This window comes from Melospiza melodia, chromosome 8, assembly GCF_035770615.1.
Source record: "Melospiza melodia melodia isolate bMelMel2 chromosome 8, bMelMel2.pri, whole genome shotgun sequence".
NCBI classification, from domain to species: domain Eukaryota; kingdom Metazoa; phylum Chordata; class Aves; order Passeriformes; family Passerellidae; genus Melospiza; species Melospiza melodia.
The window spans coordinates 21188245-21212502 of NC_086201.1; the positions used below are offsets into that span (position 1 = coordinate 21188245).

General features: G+C 43.1%; 1 protein-coding gene across 1 annotated transcript in view; it reads right to left on the bottom strand.

Moving 5' to 3' along the window:
• Positions 1-23095, bottom strand: part of WIPF1 (WAS/WASL interacting protein family member 1) — a 37635-nt gene extending 14540 nt beyond the window's left edge. The window contains exons 1-4 of the mRNA XM_063162168.1: positions 22869-23095; positions 19504-19615; positions 1813-1901; positions 248-376 (exon numbers count right to left, since the gene is read on the bottom strand). Of these exons, the coding sequence (XP_063018238.1) occupies positions 248-376; positions 1813-1863 (180 nt within the window). The 5' untranslated portion in view covers positions 1864-1901; positions 19504-19615; positions 22869-23095. The remainder of the gene's footprint in view (positions 1-247; positions 377-1812; positions 1902-19503; positions 19616-22868) is intronic.
• Between the last annotated feature and the right edge of the window lie 1163 nt (positions 23096-24258).

The window sequence follows — 24258 nt, forward strand, 5'->3', positions numbered from 1 at the left end:
AAATAAATCACTTTTTGAGAACTAGCAAACAAATTAGCATTCACATTTCATAAGCAGTACTTGATTTCTCAGCTGACTGTTCATTCATGATGAATAGAATTTATTTTTATGCATGCCAATTTCTGGCACTTTCTTTTATCTACTCTCATGGCAATTCATCTGATGATATATGAAATAATTTTCTGCTTTCAGATCTGTAGAACCATTCATGCCCACAGAAATTCCAACACGTAGAGTCATACTTACTGTCTAGGATTGGAGCACTTCTGTCATTAGTAACAGTCTTCTTGAGCTTTTTTCCTTTGGTAATATCAGATAATAGAGCATTTCGCCCTGCCTGTTCTGACTTGCTTAGGGATGGCTTTTCAGTATTTGCCTGCAAAATAAAAATTAAAAATGAGGAGGCAAAATAAACCACAACTTCTAGATACAAATTTCTGTTTAAATATGGTAGTTACTTGAGACTTCAGTGGCTGTCTTAACAGCATTGGAGTGGGATGCCACATCTACTTTTGTGAATGATATCAAAGGTAGCTGGCCTTGTTACTGACTTGAAGTCTCCAACACTACTGCTATTCTAATGCACATTATTCATTAGAAACAGAACACTTCAATGTGAATTCACCTTTTTTGAACTCATGATTTAGAATCTCTCATTTTTACAAGCCAAGGCTTATCTGTGCCATTTTGGAGATGGAACAAGAGTAGACTACACACAACTTGATTGTGTGGACAATCAAGTTGTGGACATTCTTGAAAGTTGTGGTGAAATACAATTGCTAGATAAATCAGAGCAAAGATGGACCTTCATCTATATTTTAGCTGAGATAGAAATACTTAAAAATTAAAATTATCACTTCAATAATATTGCCCTCTTCAAATGGACCAAATAAAACCTTGGGACATATGAGATTTGTCTCAACGGTCCTCTCTTTTCACTTTGTGTTCTGGTAACACAGTTTTTCAAGAAAGAACAAAAAAATTTCAAACAATACACTTATAGGCACATATATATGGCTCTTTCTTCTAGGAAATGGTTCCTGAAACATTTTCTAATTTATCAGATCAGTGTTATGGAGATTTCCTGAAAGGTGGGGAGAGTTGTCATGGAAGGACCAAGTAGAGTCTGTATCTTGCTTGAGGTGGCAAATGAAGGAAAGACTCTTGACTGACAGCCCATTCCGTGTAATCAGCTAGGTTTTGCTCTGAAAATATCTAGGTACTTGAGAATGACATCTCAAGAAGCCTTCCTTCTTGTCAGTGAGGTGACTGACTGTTGGGAGGGCAAGCACAGCACAAGCTCTATCCCACTTTAAGCCAGGCCCGATGTAGCTTCACTCACCACATTGTGCCAGATCCTGTGCTCTGATAGCACAGGCTGGCTGAGGGAGCTGTGCTAGCTAAGAGCTATCCTTACCAAATTTAAACAATAGGATTTATTTTTTTTGGGCTCAAGTCACAGAAGTACTGGAGTAGAACAAGGGAGAAGCTGGGAGTACAGGTTTGGAGAAAGGCAAGACTTCAAGTCCCATTAGACAAGCTGTTGTCTCTCCACCAGATCAGGCACTAGTGTGGGAAGAACAAAAGGATGGAGAGTTGGAGTGGATTGTGACATCCACATGAGAACTGGAAGGCAGCAGAAGTGATGGTTGTTCTTGCAGGACCAATGATCAACCATAAACAATATGTTGGACAGCTTTCCCCAAATATCATGGATACCCTCATCCACATCCCAGTATCTCTGGACATCCTATTCCAAGTGACAAGCAGCAGCAGAGAACAGTGCATAGGTTTACCTCCTGTAAAACTTACCAAGGCCAGTGTTGGGGGTGGAGGGGGAGCTGGAGGGGGAGGCACAGGCATGGTGGAAGGATGAGCTCTGTCTGCTCTTGCTAAGAAACCTGCACAGCAAAACACAAACACACAAAGTCCAGAGATTAATACATCTTAATAAATGAATTTCTACTCAGCTAGAAAACATCCTTGCAGCTAACAGGTTTATATTCTACATTTTTGAAATCTAAATAATCAGCAAAAAGTATTTTATATGTAATTGTATGGAAACCAGCCACATCTTTTAACAGGGGCTCCCTACGTGATCCCCACCGCCATACAAACCCAGAGATATACATCCAGTTTTGAACACTTACACAATCCATGCATTGCTATGGCAGTGCACAAAATGCAGTAACCAAACTGAACTCTGTTAAATCCATCAATCTTGTTCCCATGGGAGTGCTTCAGGATAGCCCCAAAGCTATACCATCAGCCCTTACTTCAAGAAGGCATCATACTTTAGGATCATACTCAGAAAGAGATGCCAACTTATTAAATCCCTTTAGTTGCTAAAAGATTCCTGCACCTCCACTGTTACGGGTAGAGTGGAACAGCAGAGCTCTGGGATGGACTCATGCTTCTTCCTCTCTCCCTGCTTGCTCTGAAGATCCCAAGCTCCATCAGGATGTCTGAATGCACCTTCCTCCTCCTCAGAAGCAGCACACACAGACATGTTCTAGAACTCTCCCTGAGGAGGAAGGGAAGCAGTCAGCCTGGCCTCTCAGCTGCAGGCTGCTGCAGACAGAAAAGCCTGGCTGCTAAAGCTCAGCCTTTCACAGCCTTCCCTGTCAGGGACCACACTCCCACTTTTCCCCACCCCAAGCTGAACTTTCAGCCTCAGGCAATCCTAGGAGGGTCACACCTGAGATACAGAGATTTACTGCAACCAAATTATGGAACAACAACCAAAAAAAAGCCTGAAGTCCTGTCAAGGACTATATTTTCAAGTCACGAGGGCTTTTTGTGGCATTTTGGCACACAGCTTGCTGGAACTGTGCCTATCAGGGGCTTTGGAGCATTTCTAATAGTGCTATGGCATTTGAGCATGTGCTTTTTTATCTGAGCTTTCACCCATGCTGGCCATTCACCTGAGCCACCTTTAGTAACAGTGATTTATATAATGTTTGCATAAGACAGGTAAACACAGTGGGAACAGGAACAGGGTAATTCTCCAGACAACCCCAGGCTGATGGCTGAGGTCCCCAGGGCAGTTATTTACATGCATACACAGCTCTTACTTTTTAAAGCAACTTAAATGTTTTAGATAAGACCAAGGGGAAGTGTGATAGCACAGTATCTGTCAAATCACCATCATACCAGGTACAGTACCCTTTACAGTTAAAATGAACATTATGAAAATGTGCTGAATGAAACAAAATGGCAATTGCAGTGAGTCACCACCTACGAAGTCTGTAATGGCATCTGACATGATCCATGATATGTGTGTCAGAAAAAACTGTTTAGAAGTACAGATTTATCTCATCAGATGCTCCTCCCAAAAAAAATTAGAATACAGCTGTAACCCCCCTTCCCTCCCCCCCCCCCCCCCAAATTGATGAGTTACCTTCCTCAGAAGAAACATTTTCTGAAATAAGACTTTAATGGATTTTGTGTAAAATCTTTGTGAAGGAAAGAGTTCAGACATATCACCCATAGCTCTGGCTGACCATCTAGAAAAGTAGTCATGGAGTTCAAAGTGGTGTGGGGCACTAGTGCCAGCAGGTTTTCTTCTCCTATACTGCAGAAACTGTTTCCAGTTACTGCAAAAGAGCCAGCAAAGCAGAGGGGAAGCTGGCAGATAGAGTGAGTGGCAAAGAGGAAACTGTGGAGCCGAGCCTACACGGTGCTGTGCAAATGCACGCGTTCACAGTCCTGCAAACAGAGCAGCCTGCTCTCAGCAGTCCCCTGCTGCATTACTGAGCACCTTAACCTACCTCAGAGAAACAACAGCTTCATAGTAAGAGGATCCACTTGCATTTAGTTATATTCCCATCTCCCATATTTGTAGCTTTCAGCTGTTACATAAAAGCTGCACAAAGTCCTATCCTTTCCCAATCAGCATATTCTAAATGCAATATTGGAAATCTGAAACCTATTAAAAGCACCAAGACTAATGCTGCTTTGTTCTTCAGCTTCCTGTTTAAAAAAAATAGTCAACAGGAAAATTATTTCTTACAGTAGACCACAATCATCCTGTTTCTTAACACAGTCTTTTCACAGCTGCAGTTGTCTCTAGCTTAACTGTGCCATGAGGGTATTTCACCAAGCCTTTAACTGCTTCATCGGATTCAAAAGAGAAATTCTTCTCTCTGCACTGCTCTGCTAGGAAGTCAAAGCAGTCTAGATAACGTACCATCAGTCTCTTTGGCACTCCATGTGTCACAGGAAAGTTTCTGGAGCAGGCAGAATACAGTTTGGTTTGATATCAGACTTTTAAATGAATCCTTTAAGGCAGCTCAGACCTGAATGCAGCAAGTGAGCCAGGTGGTCTGTGAAGCACTTCCTCTAAAATACCCTAACTTGTCTACCTTCCTGTCAGTTACAGATTGTTTCCCTCTTGGGCTGCTCTGTTCTACTTTTTTTCCCCTTTTAACTGGATTGTTTTAGATCAGCTTCTTAAGGAATCGGTGGCATAAAGAGGAAGTAAGGTGATGCTTGAAGCCTGAGTTCTCTAAGGGGAAGCCACTACCCACAGACCCATGCAGCTTCTCCAAAACCCTCTCTGCACACATGATTTGCAAGGAGGCAGTGGGGAGAAATGCACTAGGTGTTCCCTCCTTCTCTATCCCACCTTACGTGTTCCTGGACTCAACCACTGCACACTAACTGGTATTTCTGGCACTGAAGGGCTCTCTCAACTGAACTGCCATCGAAATTAGGTACACACTGGTGAGCTTGCATTTTGCTGCTGTTGAACAAGCCCTATAGCCCTCAGAGACAGGCTGGGAAATGGCATTTTGGAAGCTCAGGACAAGCTTCTGTAAGAAACCAAACTCTGGCAAAACTGGCCTGAAGTTTAACACGAGCATCCTGCAGGGTTGTTTACTCATGGGCCTCTAGAGCACACACTTCCTTTAGGAGCCATCAGAAAAGAGATCACATGGCGTGACTGAGAAACCTGTGTGCCCACACAAAAACATGTCATGCATACACTTACAGAGCCCATAAACACCCTAGATTGTCAAATTTAAGTTTAAAACCAAAGTTGCAATACTGCTTCACCCTTACTTTTGTCAGTCTGACTCTGCTTTTGCTGATGAAAAGGAGATTTTTAGAAATTCAAGCTGAAGCATTTCAGGAAGAAACAGCAGCTCTTTTTTTGAATCTCCAACTCATCCTTGCTGTTTGGTTGTTCGATTTTGTACAATCTGTTTCTCTGTCTGACTCACTATAAGCCTATATGAAGAATAACAATGGTCTGAAGAGATGCAGTGGCCTGGTGACTTGCCCTCACAGCCCAGGGCAGTGCTGGGAGCAGCCCTTGGGAGGAGAGCACCTCCTGGGCTGCAGACCCAAAACAGCCAAGTCAGCACAATGCTGAACTCGAACTCTGCAGCTGCTCTGTTCATCACCAGTTCACAGGATGACTGTTTCTCACAGACCATAGAGATGTCCTGAGAAGTTAAGTGTAACTCTGCCATCAGAGGAAAGCTTTGGTTACTGTCCTACACTTCTGCAATGGACTCCCATCATTTTTTGCTTTTAGTCAGTGGGAAAGAACTGAATTTAAGAAAAGGCTATTATGTTAAATTGCTAACAACTGACCCTATAAAATACCTGAAATAGTAACCAATCCACCTAGTAAGAAAATTTTACCCACCAAATCTGTTAACAACAAAGCTTCTTATAATGCTTGGTGCTGCAGGGTTGTTGAAAAGGAGGTGGTTCCAAAAGACCAAGGCTGAAGGTGTATTGGTACTTGAAAACCAGGACACATGTCCTAACATTTTCTACGCACCTAAAAATATGTTAGGCATTTCTAGTGTAAATGATCACATCTTTTAAGAAGCTATGAAACAAATGAAACAAAAAGAAGCATCACCTTTATTGTGGGATAGACAGTGTGAACAACCACACTGCAAGTGCTTGGTTTGTATCAGGTCAGACATTTTGAGCGGCTTGAAGGCCCTCCCTCTTAAACATTGAGTCAGAGGCAGACAGACAAGCTCACTGTGGTTAATCATTTCCTGCATGATTAATTTCCAAGTAAAAAAAGAGGAAGGAACAAACAACTGTAGAAATAAAACAATGTATAAATTTAAGGGGAAAAATCTCTGAAGTTGCCAATTAAAATGCTGATTGCTCCCCTATGCAAAAGGGCCCAACTTCCAAATCAGTGTTGACTTGATTCTTTCAAAATCCATTACTTTCTCCTAATGAAAGAAAGGAATTATTTTTGCTTTAAAATCTGAATTTGAGGAAATTGGGCCACACTACCAAATACTTTAGTAAGGTAGCTCTCAAAACCAAAAGGACAGCTAACTCTAAACGCATTACAAAGTAGTTGGAAAATCACATACAATCAGTTTTATATAGACCACAGTATTTTTCATTAATCATTTTTTAACAGAGTACCGAGCTATTAAGCTTTTTTGCTAAAAATAGTTACAATGATGTAATGAAATTTGAACCCCCTGCTCCCACTTTCCTTGGCAGACCTGAGTGATTAGTAAGCCTACATGTGCCACATTCCACCACCACCATCTCCCAAGGCCAGAGGGGCTGCCTCCACCAAGTGTCAGCCCAGGAGTGGCACAGTGTGAATGAGAACTTCAGAGGATGCTGAAGGTGGCCCTCCCATGCAACACCACACCAGTAAATCCCCCCCTGAAAAATATCAGGTGTTTTTCCTCTTCTCTTTTTATTAAAGTTTCTAAATATATAGACATCTATAAATAAATATACAGACAGATGAGTTTTAGTCCCTAAAGAGTTCAACAGGGGTACCAAACCAAATTCAGGTGGGCCTGAAGCTACTGGAAGATACTGAAGAATTCCCCTACAGAGTAAAGAAAGAATATTTAGGAGACTCTCTGGCCTCAATCACTTGCACATGGAGGAGTGAAAAGCTTACCTGGCACTCAAGTAACCTGATACAAGGTTTAATTGAGACACTGGGATTTGCTGTATAACAGCCTTCTACTCAGCAGGAAAGTCTGGATTTTCATTCTCCTAACTGGGATAAAACTTCCGAAGCTCACCACCTTCAGGGGACAAAGTGACATCTAAAGTGTTACTGTCAGTATTTTTGAGTCCTTTAACACCAGTGATGGTCTTTTAAAATAGTTTTTGGCTGAGAAGACAATCCTTTTGGTGCAGGGATTACAAGATTTTGTGGCCTGAGACAGGGCATTACAAGGGTGTGAGAATGTAGATTGTCCTATCCTGTCTGGAGGAAGCTGTGGTACCAAAAGTAGGCACTAACTTTTCACCCCTAAAACCACTTGCAGAGATCTGGACAGCCAAAAGAGAGACCAACAGAAGAGAAGTTACTCTGGCTGTCTGAGACCCAGGGAAGTTCTGGGGAGCTGCTGCTGCCAGAGAGAGGAAGCCTACTTTACTGGGGACTTTTGGCATTTCAAGGAAACGCTCTGCAGTGCCCAAAATGAGTATGACTTTGAGTATGACTTTCCACCACACTGAAAAATGCCACCCCTTACACAAAATGCCAGGGCAGAGGAGGTACAGCAGTCAGTGATGGAGAGCTCCTGCCTAGACCCACTGGAGGGGTGAAGGATGAGAAGCTTTATTCACAGGCACAGGTGGAAGTGGATGAGATCTATGTGGCCCTGAAATAGGATTTGGCCCAAGCTGAACAACACACAGGAGGATGTCCCAATGGGAAGTGCATCTTTTCCAATTCAGCAGTGATTGATGTGGGGGATGCAACACCCTCCTGCTGCAGGCAGGGACCAAAAGGGGAGAAGTGGAAGGCAAAAGCCTGAAGGGTCTCTAGCAGAAGTGGATGGGGTAGTTCTTGGGAAAGAAACATGTCAAGCCAGTATCACAGTGAGCATTTTTCCTGCCATACTTAGGCTGCAGAGAGAGGAGATGTTTTTTGTTTTGGACATACCTTTTGAAGAAATTGCAGAGTTAGTTTAGCTCAGTGATGCCACTGTAAGAGGTATATGAAAGGTGCAGATGTTGGGGAGCTAGTGAGAGCCAATAAAGATAAACAATAACAAGAACAAACAAAAGACATGACTAGTGGGGGGAAAAAAGTGAGGATGCTGTCAGGTGCTTTCATGTCTCTATGCATGTTATCCCAGGCCCCTGTGCTCTGTCAACCCTACAGCATCTCCATCTTGCTCCACACTCCTCATGCTCACTCCCTCCTCCCAGAGCATCCAGCCAAGTGCACTGATCCTCCAGTCACCATGATCTGCAGCTCACACTGGGTAATTTCCCAGAGACCTAAAACCCCCTGAACATTTTGCACCTACTTCCTACCACCCCAGGAATACTGTAACAGAGCAGGTTACTGTGTGTGTCAGTGACAAGTGAGTCAAGAGAGCCCTGAGCCAGCACATGATCCAGGTGTGAGAGCAGTAACAACCAGATACACCTATGGTCCACAGCAAGTTGCATCCAGCAAACCTCATCTGTCAAACACAATTGAGACTTTAATGGAGAAAATCCAGTGGTGCTGCGTCCATAAAAAATTACAGCTAAGAAATAGGCTGCTATGGTGACAGAAAGTTGTTTTAATCCAAGTATTTTAAAAATATTATTTTTTCAGTGAAATACTTTTCAAGATATGCAGAGGATCACAGGCAATGGCTAACTTTGGAGGACTGCCTCTGGTAACCAATATAGTCCTGTTTGGAAAAAACAGCTAAGCTTTTGGTCAGTCTACGTGTCTGGATGTAGACTTGAGGAAAAGCTGATTATGTCAGAGCAAACACCCTATAGCAGAAAGTATCTGACTCACTGAAAACAGAAATTGCTTACATCCAATCCATACTCTATCATTTCTTTCAGCCAGTGTGCCCAGAGGAGTTGTACAAAAACAGTCCTGTCTGTCCAGGCAACAAGGGTCAGGTCACATTCCCCACCACAGCAACCTGGTCCTGGGAACAGGACCTCAGCGCTGCAAAGGACACCTGGAGCAAAGCCCCTGCTGCACCAGGCATCTCAGGAGGGAGTTCACTCTTCTTGAAACAAGCACATGTGTGTCCTTCCTCAGCAGGAGGCCAGGGCCAAATCCAGCAGAAAAATCGAGTTACTGGGCTGTACTCCAGTCCTCAGGACAGGAGGACACATTCTCAGACACTGTCACCTCTGCCAGCTCCATCCCATCAGTGCCCCCACACCAAAAACTGAAGGGCCCTTTCCCCAACCACGCTGCAGAAGCCCAAAAGGCTTCACCCTCTCTCCCAGAAAGAAGTGATGGCTAAGGATGAGCTTCTTTGAGAGCTCTCCTTCAGCTGTCCAGAGCAGAGCTGCCTGCAACACTCACCTCTCGTCAAGGTGAGTGCTGGAACCAACACACGAGGCTGTTATCCAGGCACTGCCCCAGCACAGCCAAGGAGGATTCTCACAGGCTGGAGGTGACCTTGAAAGGGACACTTGACTCCCAGTGCTCTGGAGAGCCACAGGGGCAACCTCTCCACACAGGGACAACACACTTGGGGCAAGAAAGGACCTGATGTCTCTCTCCAGCTTACTCCCTCATCTGTTCCTCGTTGTGAACACTTAGTGTTCACAAAATAGTGCTCCTAACATATAGCCCAAGAGCTTCTCTGCAATGGGGCTACTTTTTCCAGTGTCTCATCACTGTAGTAGTGCTCACTCAATGTCATGTGGCTGCTCAGCACTGCACAGCTTTCTCCCCAAAACTGTCTTAAACTCAAGGAGCTGTCAGTAGGGTGAACAGACTAGTTCAGAAATTAGGGATTCCTGAGTATTGCCTCCAGATTATTTAGTCCTAAATCAGAACAAAAATAATTTCACTTAAGACCAAGACTTTTTTCATCATCTTATCCTCACAACATGGCACCACTCTGAGCAGGCAGGGTCACTCATGGCCTGGCAGTGGCAGGCAGCAAACAGTGAGGGGCAGGGAGGGATGTTCCCCACAAGCCACATCTGGCGACCCAGAAGCAAAAAGGGGTGGCCTGACCTTTGGAATCCCCAGCTTGTTACCATGGGAAAACAGCTTTTGTTGACATGACCATATCCACCTTTTGCCTTTTCACCTATTGCTCCACTTTTATTTCTAGGTTGTTACAGCTCTGACCCCTTGTTTGCTTTGTGTAACACGACAGCAACCCTGCTCTTTGAATCAAATTGACAGAAACCTGGAGCATTTTTTCCCTTCTATACACTTTTTTGTAGCATAACAGGCCAAAAGTACCATAAATTAGTCCACCATAAATGGAGGGTTTTTTGGATACTTGAGCTGCTGCAACTTTCAGTACACACAGAAAAAAGTCAAGAAGGTAATCAAATATGGAGAGCAAACTCTGGGATTTTGCTGGTGGAGTTGTGCTGCCCTCCCACAGGTGTGCTGCAGTCCCCTTCAGAGCAGCAGTTATTATGAGAGGGGCAAACCTCTGCAAGTCCTGAGGCTGGGATGACAAGAGCCCACCTGGAGCTGCAGATTACACTGTGGGAGCTATGGGATGCCCCACACCACATCCTCTCCATGCCCAGGGCACTAAATGAATAATGATGTGACCTGCACAACACCATTGCTGATGGTGCCTTCATTCATCTTTCTCTAATCAACGGGATGACATGAAGCAGCAGTCAAAAACATTTAACAACAATGTTGCAGAAAAGGATCAAGAACCTCCCAAACCTCCCACACTATCAGATTGCTTCATTTCTCAGTAGATATAAGTTTAGAATTCAATTCAGCATTCAAATAGGCTTTTTTAATATAAAGCATTTTCTTCATCACAATCAACTAAGTCTTACTAAACATGCAGTGAATTGTGGCTGTTCTACTACAGGCAGCATCTATAAAATGATATTAAAATAGTAAGTGCCACTAAAGGGGAAATCTGAGGCACATAAGGGCAAGACATGTGGAATGAATTGAAAGCATCGTTTTCCAATCCCTCTTATAAATATTACAATATTCCTATGAGAATGCTGAAAAACTACAGTGCACAGAGATCAGCTCAGATTTCACATCAAAAGCCCAAACAAAAAGCTAAGTGGCCTGGGCAGTCATCAGGGAAAGACCAACTGCACAGGCAAGAGTGCATTGGAGTTTTTACAGCCCAGGTGTTGACATTAATTAGAGTAACTCGAATACCTGCCATTAGAGGAGCAATCAAAGACTGATCTGCCTGGAGTGTGGGAAAAACAAAACAAAACAAAAGCCAGCCCCAGATCTGCATAATGTAAGGGAACCTGCTCCACCATGGACAGTGCAGAGAACCACCACCTCGGAGCCAGGCTACTGTCAATAAAAGCCTCGGTTCAACGCAGCAAGACCATAAATCAGTTTTGTGAGAAACAGGCAACCAGGCCTGGCAGAGATTTTAATTTAAAAGAAAAAATCTAATTTTCCGTTCTTGAAGTTAATTTTGAACGATTTGAAGCTGCAAAGTGGTGAGAAACCTCCATCGGACAGGGTAGAGATGGAGAGCTTGAATTTATTCTCATTAGAGTTCATGGAAAGGCTCAGGCCAGTTTTCAGAGGCAACTGGATGAGACTTGTACCTTCTGACTTTGCTGAAGCATTTGAACTTTTTGAGGTCAGAATTAGAGATTAGGAAGAGCATATCCCATGAAGCCCCTTGATGTTCTCTCCCAGGAGGGATTTGCACTGTAGCTCGGGGTTAGTCATTAAACCAGATCACTTGTGAGGCACCAAATCATATTTGCACATAAGTAATGAATTTGAAAAGTGTCACAGTCAGCAGGCAAGGCTGGCACTGACTCCCACAGCCCCATCCTTTGGATCAGGAAGGCTGGTGGAGCAAGGCCCACAGCCATGGTTGGCACAGAGATGCCATGCCTTGTGCTCAGCACTGCTGGTACCTTGCTCCATGAACCTGGGGAGAGCAACCACCAAGATATGCTGACATCTGTCTGCAAGGACCACAGCCATCAACAAACTCCCCACAATGTACCCTCTGTGCCCTGCTCACAAACCACCCACTGATATTGAACAGAAACTCACCCCACTTCTTACTAACTGAGTAGGTACTACAGGAGAACTCATTCTGCATATCCCCTGTATTCCCTGTGTTCACAAACCTCCTCTGACCTCCACTTCAAAAAGCTGTAAAACACCATTTGAAGGCTTATTTCAATAACGTGGCCAGGAAAAATTAAGTTTTTTGCAGACACCGCTGGGCTGCTACAAAACAGTTACTTTTTTACAATTCACATTGCCTAAGGAACTAGTGCAAGTTTGCAATAAAGCAATTGAAAATTTTCAGTTTACTGACTTAAAAATGAATATATATCATATACAAAATATAGCATTACTTTGCATACTTTCAGTATTTACCAAGGTAGGTATTTTATCTTAGATCCTCCTCTGAGAATAGCTACAAAATGAAACTCTCACAAATTTTACAGATAGCTTACAGTAATAAATGACTATCACTTTCAACCCCCCAAAATGCAGATACAGGGTATAGCTGGGAAGTGTATACTGGGCATCTGCACACACAGAAGCTGGACAACAAAGCACCCATTTGCACAAACACCCAAAGAAACTCCCAGTATCCACTCTTCCTTGCTTGGAAAGAGCTCTGCCTCTGAAGGTTGGCCTGCTCTCTAGCTCACGCTGTGTCTCGGGAAGCTTTCCTGTGGGCTGCTATGGTTTCAGTAATTATTTTTAAAGGATCTGGGAAATATAAAAACAAACCAGTGGAAGAGACTTTAAAATCAGGATGGAAATAATAAAGGGGAGGGAAAAGAGGGGACAAAGAATAACCTGAAGCAATGAGAGGGTTTTCTCTTTTCTCTTTCTTTTTTGAGCAAACAACCCCTCTCCAGACTCTGGGACTTCAACTGCCCCTTCTTCACATTGGAGCCAATCTTAGCTCATCCCAAACTACTCAAGATACTGTGGCTAAAAGTTCATTATCTGCTCTCAGTGGTCTACAAAACTTTAGAAATTGCATCCAAAGCAATAAAAAACCCAACCAGAAGGTAAATCAAGGATAAGAGATTAATTTTAATCTCAAATGTCTTATCATACACATTTTGGTTTGAAAAAGATCAATTTAAAAACAAAAAAGGAAAGCAATAATATTACTAAAAAAAACACCTAATTGCACATGTGAAATTACATGATCACCTAATATCCCGGCAGTACTGGCAAATGATGCCTTATTCTAATCCATATTAAAAACAAAGCCAAAACGTTATGCTCCTGCACCACCCAATTATCTACCTGGGTAGAATCCAGCAGTAAACTTCTGCAACTTCAGAGATACAGACAGAGGAAGCAACACACTACTGTTATTAAAAGTGTTCAATAAGACAACCTTAAAACTACCTTCAGATGGATTGTACAAAAGTAACAGATCAGATAACCATTAAGGAATCATTAAATAAAGCAGGTTGTCACTATCTCTGCATTGTCTGGTTCTTTGCATCATGTATAAAAATCTACTAAATCTGACCCTCATTTTCTCTCTTTTAAAAAACGTCGATTTTAATCTGATATTGAGTTGGAACTACAAGAAAAATCTCAGTTTAAAGAGTCTATTTTTTTTCATTAAAAAAAAAAAAAAGTACTGCCTGTCCTTAGCAGGAACTGCTGTGGTTTCATTCCAGACCTAAGAAGTTGTCTTTGACTTAGAGGAAGATATAATCCCAAAGCAGTAATGAGAATCTGTATGATAAATGATGAGGGCTGCCAGTTGAAGTTCTAGGGCTAACACAGAACAGCGTCAGGGACAATAAAGACTCATGTTTTCCTCTTGAGTACTGAATGTGCTGAATCCATCGTATGCCTTATTCTGAGCTGACCAGCACTTCCTGCCTCCAGCACCAGTTACTGGACAAAAAACCTGCTACCTAATGGAAATATGTACAGAAACCCCACAGAGGATCTCCTGCTCTAGACTCACTCCTAGGGAAGGGCAGCTCCCAAGTGAATTGGTGGCCTGCAGAGTGCCCTGCAGAAGGTCATCTCCAGCCCAGGGGCTTTTGGAACATGTGGACTGGTGTTTAGAGATAGACTCCTTGCCTGGGGCTGAGTCCTGGTGGCTGCTCACCCAGATTCCCATTTACAGCAGAAGCAGTGAAAGGACAAACCTGAAATTCTTCCTCCTCCATTTGGATTTAGTTTGTCTCTTTGCAGAGCAGTCAAAATCTAACCCACAGCACACTGAACATCTTTCCACAGGCTATAGGAGAGACCTCAGCCTTCAGCATCAGAATTTGCATGTGTGCAATCACCAGCAATACTCATGTGCTGTTCCTATCACCAGCAATTTCCACTTGGTCCAATCTGGAAAACATCCTGAGTAATACGAGGATGAATTTTTCTGTTAAGTATTTCCAACGCTGCCTTTTGGCAAGAAAAAAATGTCAAAAGTCACTTGGAAAAGAGAGGTACAGCTAAGAGACGTTTCAATTATTTCATAAATAAGCTGCCAAAATGCAGAGAACAAAATCCAGGCAATACTAATATTCTTCATATTTATATCATTATAAGCCAAGCTGAGATCAAAGTATTGACCAACCACAATTACACTTTGTTTCATTTACTAGAACAGAGCTACAATAAAAATTTTACCCACAATAGCTTTGTAAAGCCATTTTTACATAAATCCTTCCATCTGCTTTTGCAGCAAGACTTGGTATTTATGCAATATATATGTTTATGAAATATAGGTGAGATAACATTGAATTGGAAGTTTCAGATTAGACACCTGGCCTTTAGCTGAATACTTAATGATACTGGGACCATGAAATTTGCAGGTATGCATCCGAGTACACAGCACAAATCTGCAGCAGGTGATGCCAATTTAAATACCTACAGTAAGGGCACACAGTTAAGTTGTCTGTGACTAATCTAAGGTTTCATTGTTCAGTTGGAAGCCCTGTAAGTAAAGATAGCTTCTGAAGATTTCATTTATGAAATAGGCTTCTCTACTTGTTTTGGCAATTATCTAATAGATGGCAAGGTACCAGTTCTGTTTTTCATCAGCCCGTGGTTCCTTCAAACTCAAAGTAATTCTAATGTTACATAAAAGACAACACAGGAATTTAAATTCCCAGATCTACCTGGAGAGGCACTAAAATTTGTGTGTGCTTAATAATGTGGGGTTTGGGTTAAAAACAAAACAAAACAAAACAAAAAAAACAGAGAAAGAGGGAAACTATTTTTATGCCTTGTCAAAGTTTGAGACCTGAAGAGATTTCTGTCTTGCTGTACTGACATCATGGCACTGCTGATGAAGCACAGGGCTCTCTGACTGATGCTGACTGCCCCCATTATCCCTGGTCCTGCAAGGGACACAGGCAAATTGGTGCTGCTCCAGCTAGGACTGGGAGGACACAGATTGCAGAAGCAGGAGGGCACACAGTCCTGTAAAGGGCTCTGGTTTAAAGCATGGCACAAACAAAACAAAAAGCATCCAAGGACAACAAACTGAAAACGCCCATCTGCTTTCCTCCCCATCTCCAATTACAGAAGTTTTTGCTCCAGTTTATTTCTCTTTGGAAACAGCTTTTTACAGCTGCACATGGCAAGTACTTAACTAGTAAGCAAAGAGGAGAAGCTGGAAAGAATGATTATTAATGGATTCTGCCAAAAAAATAGTCAGGGCAAAGTCACAGCTCAGGACACAAACTAGTCAATCTCCCCCTACATAAAGACAAAGGCATGTCCTGAACTGCCTTCCTGAGAGGGAAAACAGCACAGCTGCCTTGCCTGCTGCAGCTACCCGGGCTGGAAACACACAGCATCCCTTCACTTGATACTTAGGAAGCTGGTTCAGTCAACACATGTCAAAAGAGAGCGTTTCCCAAGTCGTGGTGAGTAAAAGCCAAGAGGTTCCATTCAGATATCTGCATTTTATTTTAAATATTTATATCACTAACTGTTTTATATGACCTTCCACAACAAAACATTTCCATGAAGCAAGAGTAGCCAAAGGCAGTGTGCCTCGTGGGTGCCTGTCCTGGAGGGCATGGGTTTACCAGGGGGCTCAGGCCACTGTGGTGACAGCCCATGTGGGGCCACAGCTGGTGACTGCACAGCTCAGGCCCAGGCAGAGGTGCCAGGAAAGTCAATATGCCAAGAGGGACAAATGCACATCTCGCCTGAACCCAGCAGGAGCCACAAGCCATTGCCTGAGCAGAGACAAGGGGCCTCACCCAGCTGCTCCAGGGTCAGCAGTGCCTCCTGGCTCTTGCCAGTGTTTTGGAAGTGGTGCCCAGCCAGCATGGCACCTCTGAGGCAGCCTGCCACACAGGTGGCACAGGAACTCCCTGGGACCCAGGGAACAGCCAGATTTAGAGATTATTGGCCTCTGCCCAAGATAGCAGGTCTAGCTGAGCTCCTGCTGGTATTCCAAATGTGGGTCTATTGTATGAAAGTGGTAATTTAGTGTAGCTCAAGCTGAAAAAAAGTATGTAGGACATACCAGTGCCATGAAAACATACCCACAAAACCAAAAGCAGCCACACACCATCATTCAGCACTTGCATTTCCTCTTCAGAACATTCAACAAATGCTCTTACTCCAAAGAACAGTTGGAATTTGTCCTTGCTAGTGCCAGTCTACCAGCAGTTCAGAAGAGAAAAGAAACTGGTACCTGCAGGCTTTAGTGCTCAGTGCAGGTGCCCTGAAACAGCAAGTACTGGAGGGTGGCAACCCATTTCCCCTTATCTGTAACAAGAGTGGCTGTCACAGTTGCTGAACCCCAGCTAAAGTTATCATCACATCTGCTGAATCCTGTAAATATGGCCAAAACCCTGATCAAACTGGCTGAATGATTTGGTTAGCTTGCAGGGGTAAAACCAAACTTTAAGTAAATTTGAAAGCTAAATTTAGCAGAGGGCAGACTGACCTGTAACTACTAACATCTTTGCTTTCAAAACCAGAATTTGTAATTAGATGGAGAGTTAAGACCTACTTCAAATCTGAGGCCACAACCTTCCAAATAAAAAGCAATTTGTTTCCTAAACTCAGAGAGCTGTCGTACCTGGATCAAACTCACAGCTCAAGGGAAGCTTTGGATTGGTTTTATGAGGTCCTAAGACATCATTATTCTCATGAAGTCTACTTTCTCTTTTAAACTGCAGTCCTGTTGACTGGCAGTCCTGAAAAATTGATGGTACAGGGATCATTGCTCTCTTCCACATGTGCCAAGGCCCTTGTGAGCAGGCAGGCTCACAGGAGGCTGGGTCACAGGGAGAGCCAGTCCAGGCAGCACCACTCAGAGAAAAAGCCCTGCTCCTGCACAGAGAGGGTACAGCAGCACCAGGGCTGCTGTGTGAACACAGCCTCAGCTCTGCAGCCAAACACTTCTTCAGGTGAGCATTGATCCACCAGAACTTGCTATTAGGGAATGCTGCTCAACACAGCCCAATGCAGCCAGCATGAATTTGAAGTTTGCCATTAGTACCAGACTTCTGCAATCTGTGATGTAAATGAGCAGTTTTCTGTTCACCTGAGAAGGCAGCAGGGCCTGCCTTTCCATGTCCCCCTCTTAGGCAGGAGCACACCTGGTCATTACCCTGCCAGCTGCTAACAATAACTCAATACCTTCCCACAATGTGCAGACTATAATGCACTCATTTATCTGCTTACTTCCAAGAGAAAGATCTCCTCAGGAAACTCAGAAACAGCATTTTTCATTCCCTCCCTGAAAAGTGGAGTATGAAATACACTGTACCATCCATATGGAAATGTTTATTCCTTTAAAATAACTATTTAGCTTTCATCAATAACCAGAAAATTTCAAAGTCACTGTCAACAAGGAGACTGAAACACAGAACAACAGACAGCAGGGCTGGAAGAGGGCATCTACCCTTCCTTCCCCTGAGTCACCATAGATTATATCATTCCTGGCAGTAGTCAACTCTTTTTTCTCTAAAAATCTCCACTGATGGAAAGTCTGCAATATCCCTGTCATCTATCTTGTTATCCTATCAGCCAATTAAGCTTTTCCCAGTACTTTATTTAGACCTCTGTTTGCTGTGATTTCATTTACTATTTTTCACACTATTTACAAGTGATGCATAAAAGAATTCATTCCTTTCTTCTTCATGGTTATTTGAAAACTGGCTACGTGTCTCTTGAACTTCTCCTCTTTAGGCTAAGCAATCATATTTCCTCCAGTCTTTCCTCACAGGTGGTATTTGTGCTGTCATTATTTCTGCTGTTTCTGGGACCTTCCATAATCCCATATCATGTGTGAAATGGCTGAGAGTGACAATGTATCATCTTTATCTCAGTATTGCATTGTAAGTTTATAAATGCCAGTTTATAAATACTCATATCTTCCTTACCCTGCTTGTCTCCCTTCTTTGAACAGCCCATCCCCTCCTACCCAAACAGGGAGGTTTGACTACTGACAACACAGTGGTACCATCTTTTTCAGTCCTGTGGAATAATTCTCCAAATAACAGCCTTTGCACCAACCCTCATCCAGCGGCAGTCCATGCCTGGTAAGAGCTGTGGATCCCCAAATGAAGTGAGATATTTGTCTGTTCCTGGGGCTAGCTCTTCCCTCTCCCATTTTCCAAGCCTAGCACACAGATTTCTCCAGACTGTGATTTCCAAAGCAGGTGCACAGCTGAAACTACACCAAAGCATCAACCCACTTGGACCAGCTATAGACTTATCTAGAAGAAACTCTGAATGGTTTTGTGCTCATGTCTACAGGGAACCAACATCCCAAACCACTCTGGGACCCTCCCAGCATCAGTTTCTACATGGCCCAGTAATCCTAAGGAAGCCACCAGCTGGGGTTTACAAGACAGAGCATCTGTGATAGGAAATACTTGATCTGCTGGACTGCACCAGCTCCAGATCAGCACACTGCAGCCTATCTACAGCCCATGCCTTCTGATGGACCCTCTGCTGCAATGAGAAGAAAATTAAACCAAAAATGAAATTAAAAATTAATTAAATTTTTTACAAGTAAACAATGTTCTTTCTCTCTTACTAACCATGTGTTTCAGTGAACCTTTTCATACTGTACCTGTTCATTAGCACCAAACTGTAAACGTTGCAGGCTTCATTCACTGTGCAGTTTTCAAGTGTAATGTCACCTGCTGTAATTCATGACAACTACAATTCATTGTGCCTGGTAATATCATACCTAAGGTCTCGTGACCTAGCTGCTAAGCCTTAAACCCCTTCACTGTAAGCCTTGTACTACTAGAATGGAAAAAAAACCCACAAAAACAAACAGAAAATAACTCACTTCACATGTTAAAAGCTTATGGATTTGGCAGAAAATCTGATGTGACCTAAGGCACCTAAATCTGATATTAGGAAAGGTGTGGCACATCAGAGCACGCCTGTAAACTGGCACTGTCATTAATCCTGCCCTGGAGAAGAATGACTCCTGTACTGTCACACTGCAACCTAAGACATGAGATAGCTCTGTAGCTCCCAACGCTTACAGGCCAGGAATGACACACAGCAGAGGAGCTTCCTGTGCTGCTGCTCACACCACAACTCCCACCCACTCCCAGCCCTCAGTGCAAACCCCACAGGCTCTGTACCTGGTCACCAGCAGGAGATGCTTGCATAGAATGGGAGGTCTGGTCAATTCAGTCCAGAATACACTTTCTGAAGTTAGTTAAAGGGCAATAACATTTCCCAGGTTGCACAATCCTGCAAGGAAGAAAGGAAAAGAACTATTAATTGTGAACCATTGGGGATCACAGAGCCTGAGCATGTGTCCATTATGTATTTTCTTGAATAAGTAGGAATTCTGCATGAGAAAGTGGAAGCGTACTGTGAAGAACAGCCCCCCTCCTTCTAAAGAGGAATCAGAACAGGAAAACACATTGGCTAGGTTCTCCTTATTGCTCACTGAGGCCAGAGGACCCAGTTTATTCTCAAACAAATTTAAGATCATTCTTCCAACTTCAGCATCGCATACATAGTAAAAGCCATTTTAAACAGTGGAAGGAAAACAAAAAGGCATAAAAAGCCATGGATGGGATGGTAAGACTAATAGAGTTATCCACTACAACAGCTGCTCCTACTAAGGGACATGGTTCAACAACTAGCTTTGTAATTAGGAGGTTTCTGTAGTTTAGGCTAGAGAAAAACACGTGCAAAAGCTGAAACAAATGTGGGGGGGGGGGGGGGAAGAAAAGGAGAGGCAACAGCCTGGAAGATGTGACAGATGTGCTACAAATAACACCCCCACAAAAAATACACTTGACCATTTTACATATTCAGTAATAGAAACAACAAAATACAACCTTTAAAAATCAGTAGTTTTAAAATAAAATTTAAGCATAGTAACCTTTCAGCATTTTACAGATTTACTTCTATTTAGAAATCAGTCTCAAGAGCCCAGTCCCCCACAACCACACAACCTTGGCATACACTACGTGGCAAAATGAAACCCATGAGGGGATTCTGCAGTAAACTCTCTGAAGCTGGCCTATGCAGGTCTGGTTTGCAGTAGCTGGTGTTGCACATCTTAACTCCTACTTTCTCCCTTACAAGAGTAGAATAACCCTGTGCTATGGATCCAAGTGCACAGTGGACACAAGTTCAACAGTGCAACACAGCCATGTAGATTTTGGGGAGTAAAACCAGCCAGTGATTAAGGTGACATTGAGTGGTATATTCTATTTATTTGCAGAATTAAAGATTCTTTAATGAGGCTTTAATCTAAATTTGAAGCTCCCTCAAATCAAACTTCTATATTAGCATTACTGAAGGGAAAGGAAAAACAAAAAAACTAAAAAAATACACAGAAAAATTAATTTTTCTTCCATAGATAATAAATGCATAGACACATGTATACAGTCTCTCCTCCTCCTGAAGTGCAGCTGAAGAGTAGCCTCTGCTTCCTAAGCACAGAATTTGTCCCCATCTGGTTCCATTTTTTATTATGTTCTCTTTTTGGTTTCCTTCTCTCTCATTCCAATGCAATTTTAATTCATTTTGTTTAGTCTGTACTTTTTATTCCCTTTCCTCTTTTTGCAGATTTCCTTTTTAATTTGTAGAGGAATAAACATTCTTTCCCTGGATTTCATAATACAAGCTGCTGGAAAAGGCCCATTCAGAAATCCCCCCTCGAACAACTCTTCTGCTCTTTCAATCCTGTTACCCAAATAAGTTCACTCGTGGTAGCAGAGTAGAAGTGTTAGGGCTTATTTATTTAGGAATGTGTATCAGTTTATTTTTTAATTCCATTTCAAATACCTGGCACAAGCCACTGCATGGAGGCTCAAATATATTATTTACGAGCCATTACATTTAGCTTAAAACAATTCCTAATCTATCTGAGATGAGTCGCTAAAAGAGAGGATTAGGCAGAAATGAAAATGTCTGCAGTGGGATTTTATTAAATTGCTTTTAAATTGCATTCCCAGTTAAACAGTGCTCCAGTGAAGACTATAAACCCCAATACATCAGAAAGGCTGATTTGGGGCAGAACTCTGGCTCTCTGAAAACTTGCTGGTTTTACAGAAGCAGAGGAGCCCAGCTAAGGCCAAAGCCTTCTCTACATATAAAACCCCAAAGGCTGAAATACGAGAGCAAAGCTGTGCAAGGCTGAGGCACAGAGCTGTTTAATTGCCCAGGAACAGAGCCCTGCTATTCCCAGCTTGCCAAGACCCTCCATGCCCTGCAGCAGGGCCAGGTGCAGCATCCAGCTCCACGTGCCGGAGCAGCCTGGCCTGGCCTGGGCCACTGTGTTCATCTTAGGGGCTTCTGCACTGACATCAGGATGAGTGCTCCAGGTGGTATAAGGGTGAGAGAGCTGTGAAACCCAGTCTCATTTTCTACATGGCCAGAAAAACATTTTAAAAAATATTTGGGAAGAAGCATGGGCAGCTTTAGACTTCCTGTCCAATGCTCAGATCTCTGATTTTCATGCCCGGCATGGCCTTGTTACAGCACTGTCAGCCCCAGCAGGGGCATTTCGTGTGAGATTGCTGCCCCCACCCCGGTCCAAGCCCCTCTGCCTCTCAAGCTGTGACCCAAGGTGCAGAGTGAGCAGCTTGGCCTCCAGCCACCATTGCTGGAGCTGGCTGTGCAGCTGTCACCTCCTCCTCCCCATGCTCTCCCAGAACCACGTGGGATTTCATTTCCACACTGGGATTTCCTTTTAGTTCAGATTCTGTGCACTTACTACTGTATTACACATTTTATCATCCTGAAGGTTGTTTTCTTTGTGACTTTGTCTGACTTTAAGATTGGTAATTAATCACAATTGCCCAGTAATTTAAAAGTAACAACTCTATATTTGTGCTAGAGTACAAAACATACATCCCATTAAAGAGTCTCCCTCTGAGAGCTCCCAAATTCTCCAGCACCAACTCAGATTAATTTAACTCCTGATGCAATGTGTTCCCAAGTTGAAACTCTCCAGCACAGAAAAGTCATGATGCAATTTCTCAACAGAAATCACCAGGAATGAAAGAACACCTTACCAAGAAACTGTGCCAGTAAAATCAAAGAGAAGAGCTACATACTTGGTACAGCCAAAACAAACTAAAAGAAGTTTTCACTATAGTCAATGATTTTAACCTCTACTTGGAAAAGTGCTTTCTGCTATTTATTAACACTGAACACGTCTATTAAAAATCCAGACATTTAACTTATTTTATGAAAGTCTTAACAAGATGGAGAAGATTTCATCCACACTTCTAACGTGACTCAGGCCCCACTGCTGTTGTACTGCAAGGCAGGCTCCAAGCTTTGCACAAACCAAGCTAACCCACAGATGAGCTTCCTATTTCTGTGCTGTAGAGTTCTGCTCTGAAATCCCACACTGCTTACTGCCCGCTAGCACAACTGCCACACAGAGCACTCCTCATCCACTACTGCCAAAAATCAGAGAAAATACATCTGCAGAACCCCGGCAGGACAGCTAAAGAGACGTTTTAAGAGCACTAACCTGTGCTATTTGAATCTGTTGGAGGTCACCCAGTTCTGAACTTCCCCAGCAGCTCCAGGCTCATTTCCTGTGAGGAGCATGTGACACACACTTCCTCACCGCACCTTGCTAGACTCACTGCGCTCACATTTTAACATCAGATTAAACAACTAGCTGTCCCTCACAACATGTAAAGAAATTCCCGATCTAATGCTGAACCACTGACATTTCTGTAGAGCCAAAAAGCCCTCCTCTACTGCCTTCTGAGTCACTCCATGATTCAATGGACCTTTTTGTCCTGTATATTAATACCAAATGCTGAATGCGATTCTGCCACAGTGTGCCTCCCCCCAGCTTTTAAAGGGGAAACAAATGCAGTAGTGGAGAATGTAATTACACTGCAGGCATGGGAAATTTCAGTTCAAGGCTATTTCTTTATCAAATGTTCAGAGTGGTTGTGAATTGATGGATTCAAACAGATGCAGTCATCAGCAATTTTCAGAAATACTTTCATTTGAATATAGTAAACAGAAGTTTGTGTCCTATGAAGAGTAGTTTATGCCTTTAGAAGAGTAGAGATTTTCTTAGTGTGCATCCACATATTGTTATCTTAGCACTGGGGAAATAGGTCTGAACATATGTCACAAAAGGAAGGACAGTAAAGTACTGTATTAGAGTACTATGTTTACAGGACTAGTCAATAGGTGGCGCTTATCAGAATTTTATTTTTAAAGACACAAATTTTGGAAAGGCAATCTAACCCTGAGTGCACCACCAGGTGCACTGTCACAGTCTGGAGGTCAAGTCTGAAGATTACCAGATCACAGTAGAGGCAGAATGGTCACACCTTTATTTAGTGCAAGCTGAAATAACAACAGACAATGCCAGGGGGATTGATCAGCCTGGCAAGGCCTGTGTAAAAGCAGTGGGTTACAAACCCACAGGGGTTCCCTTACAGACTGACTGCAAGGATCTTTGCTGGGGCACAGATTTGCTTTAGCTGTACCTAGTGTGTGAATGTGAAAACCTTGAAGGTAGGAAGAAAGTGCAGAGACAGTGATGCTGCAAATTTGGGATGCAAATCTTTTGGCAGCAACACTCAGTCATGGCTGTCCCGCATCCACCATTCAGTTCTCCCACTGCACCCCGCAGCTGCCTCAAGTGTGCTGGCACAGTGGTTCCACAGCCTGTGCCCTGGACCACACTGAGGAGCTGATCTGGTGGTCAAAAGCTCACAAGATTTCTTTCCCCCCTTTTCTCACTTCCAGGCAAAACCAGACAAGTGCTAGTAGGAAGCTGGCTGTGCCACTACCCAGGCTGTCACACAAAACCATGGCTACAGTGAGAGACACAGAGCAAGCCAATCAGAGCTGCTTCTTTGCCCATGGGTAGATGAATTCTCTGCAATTTC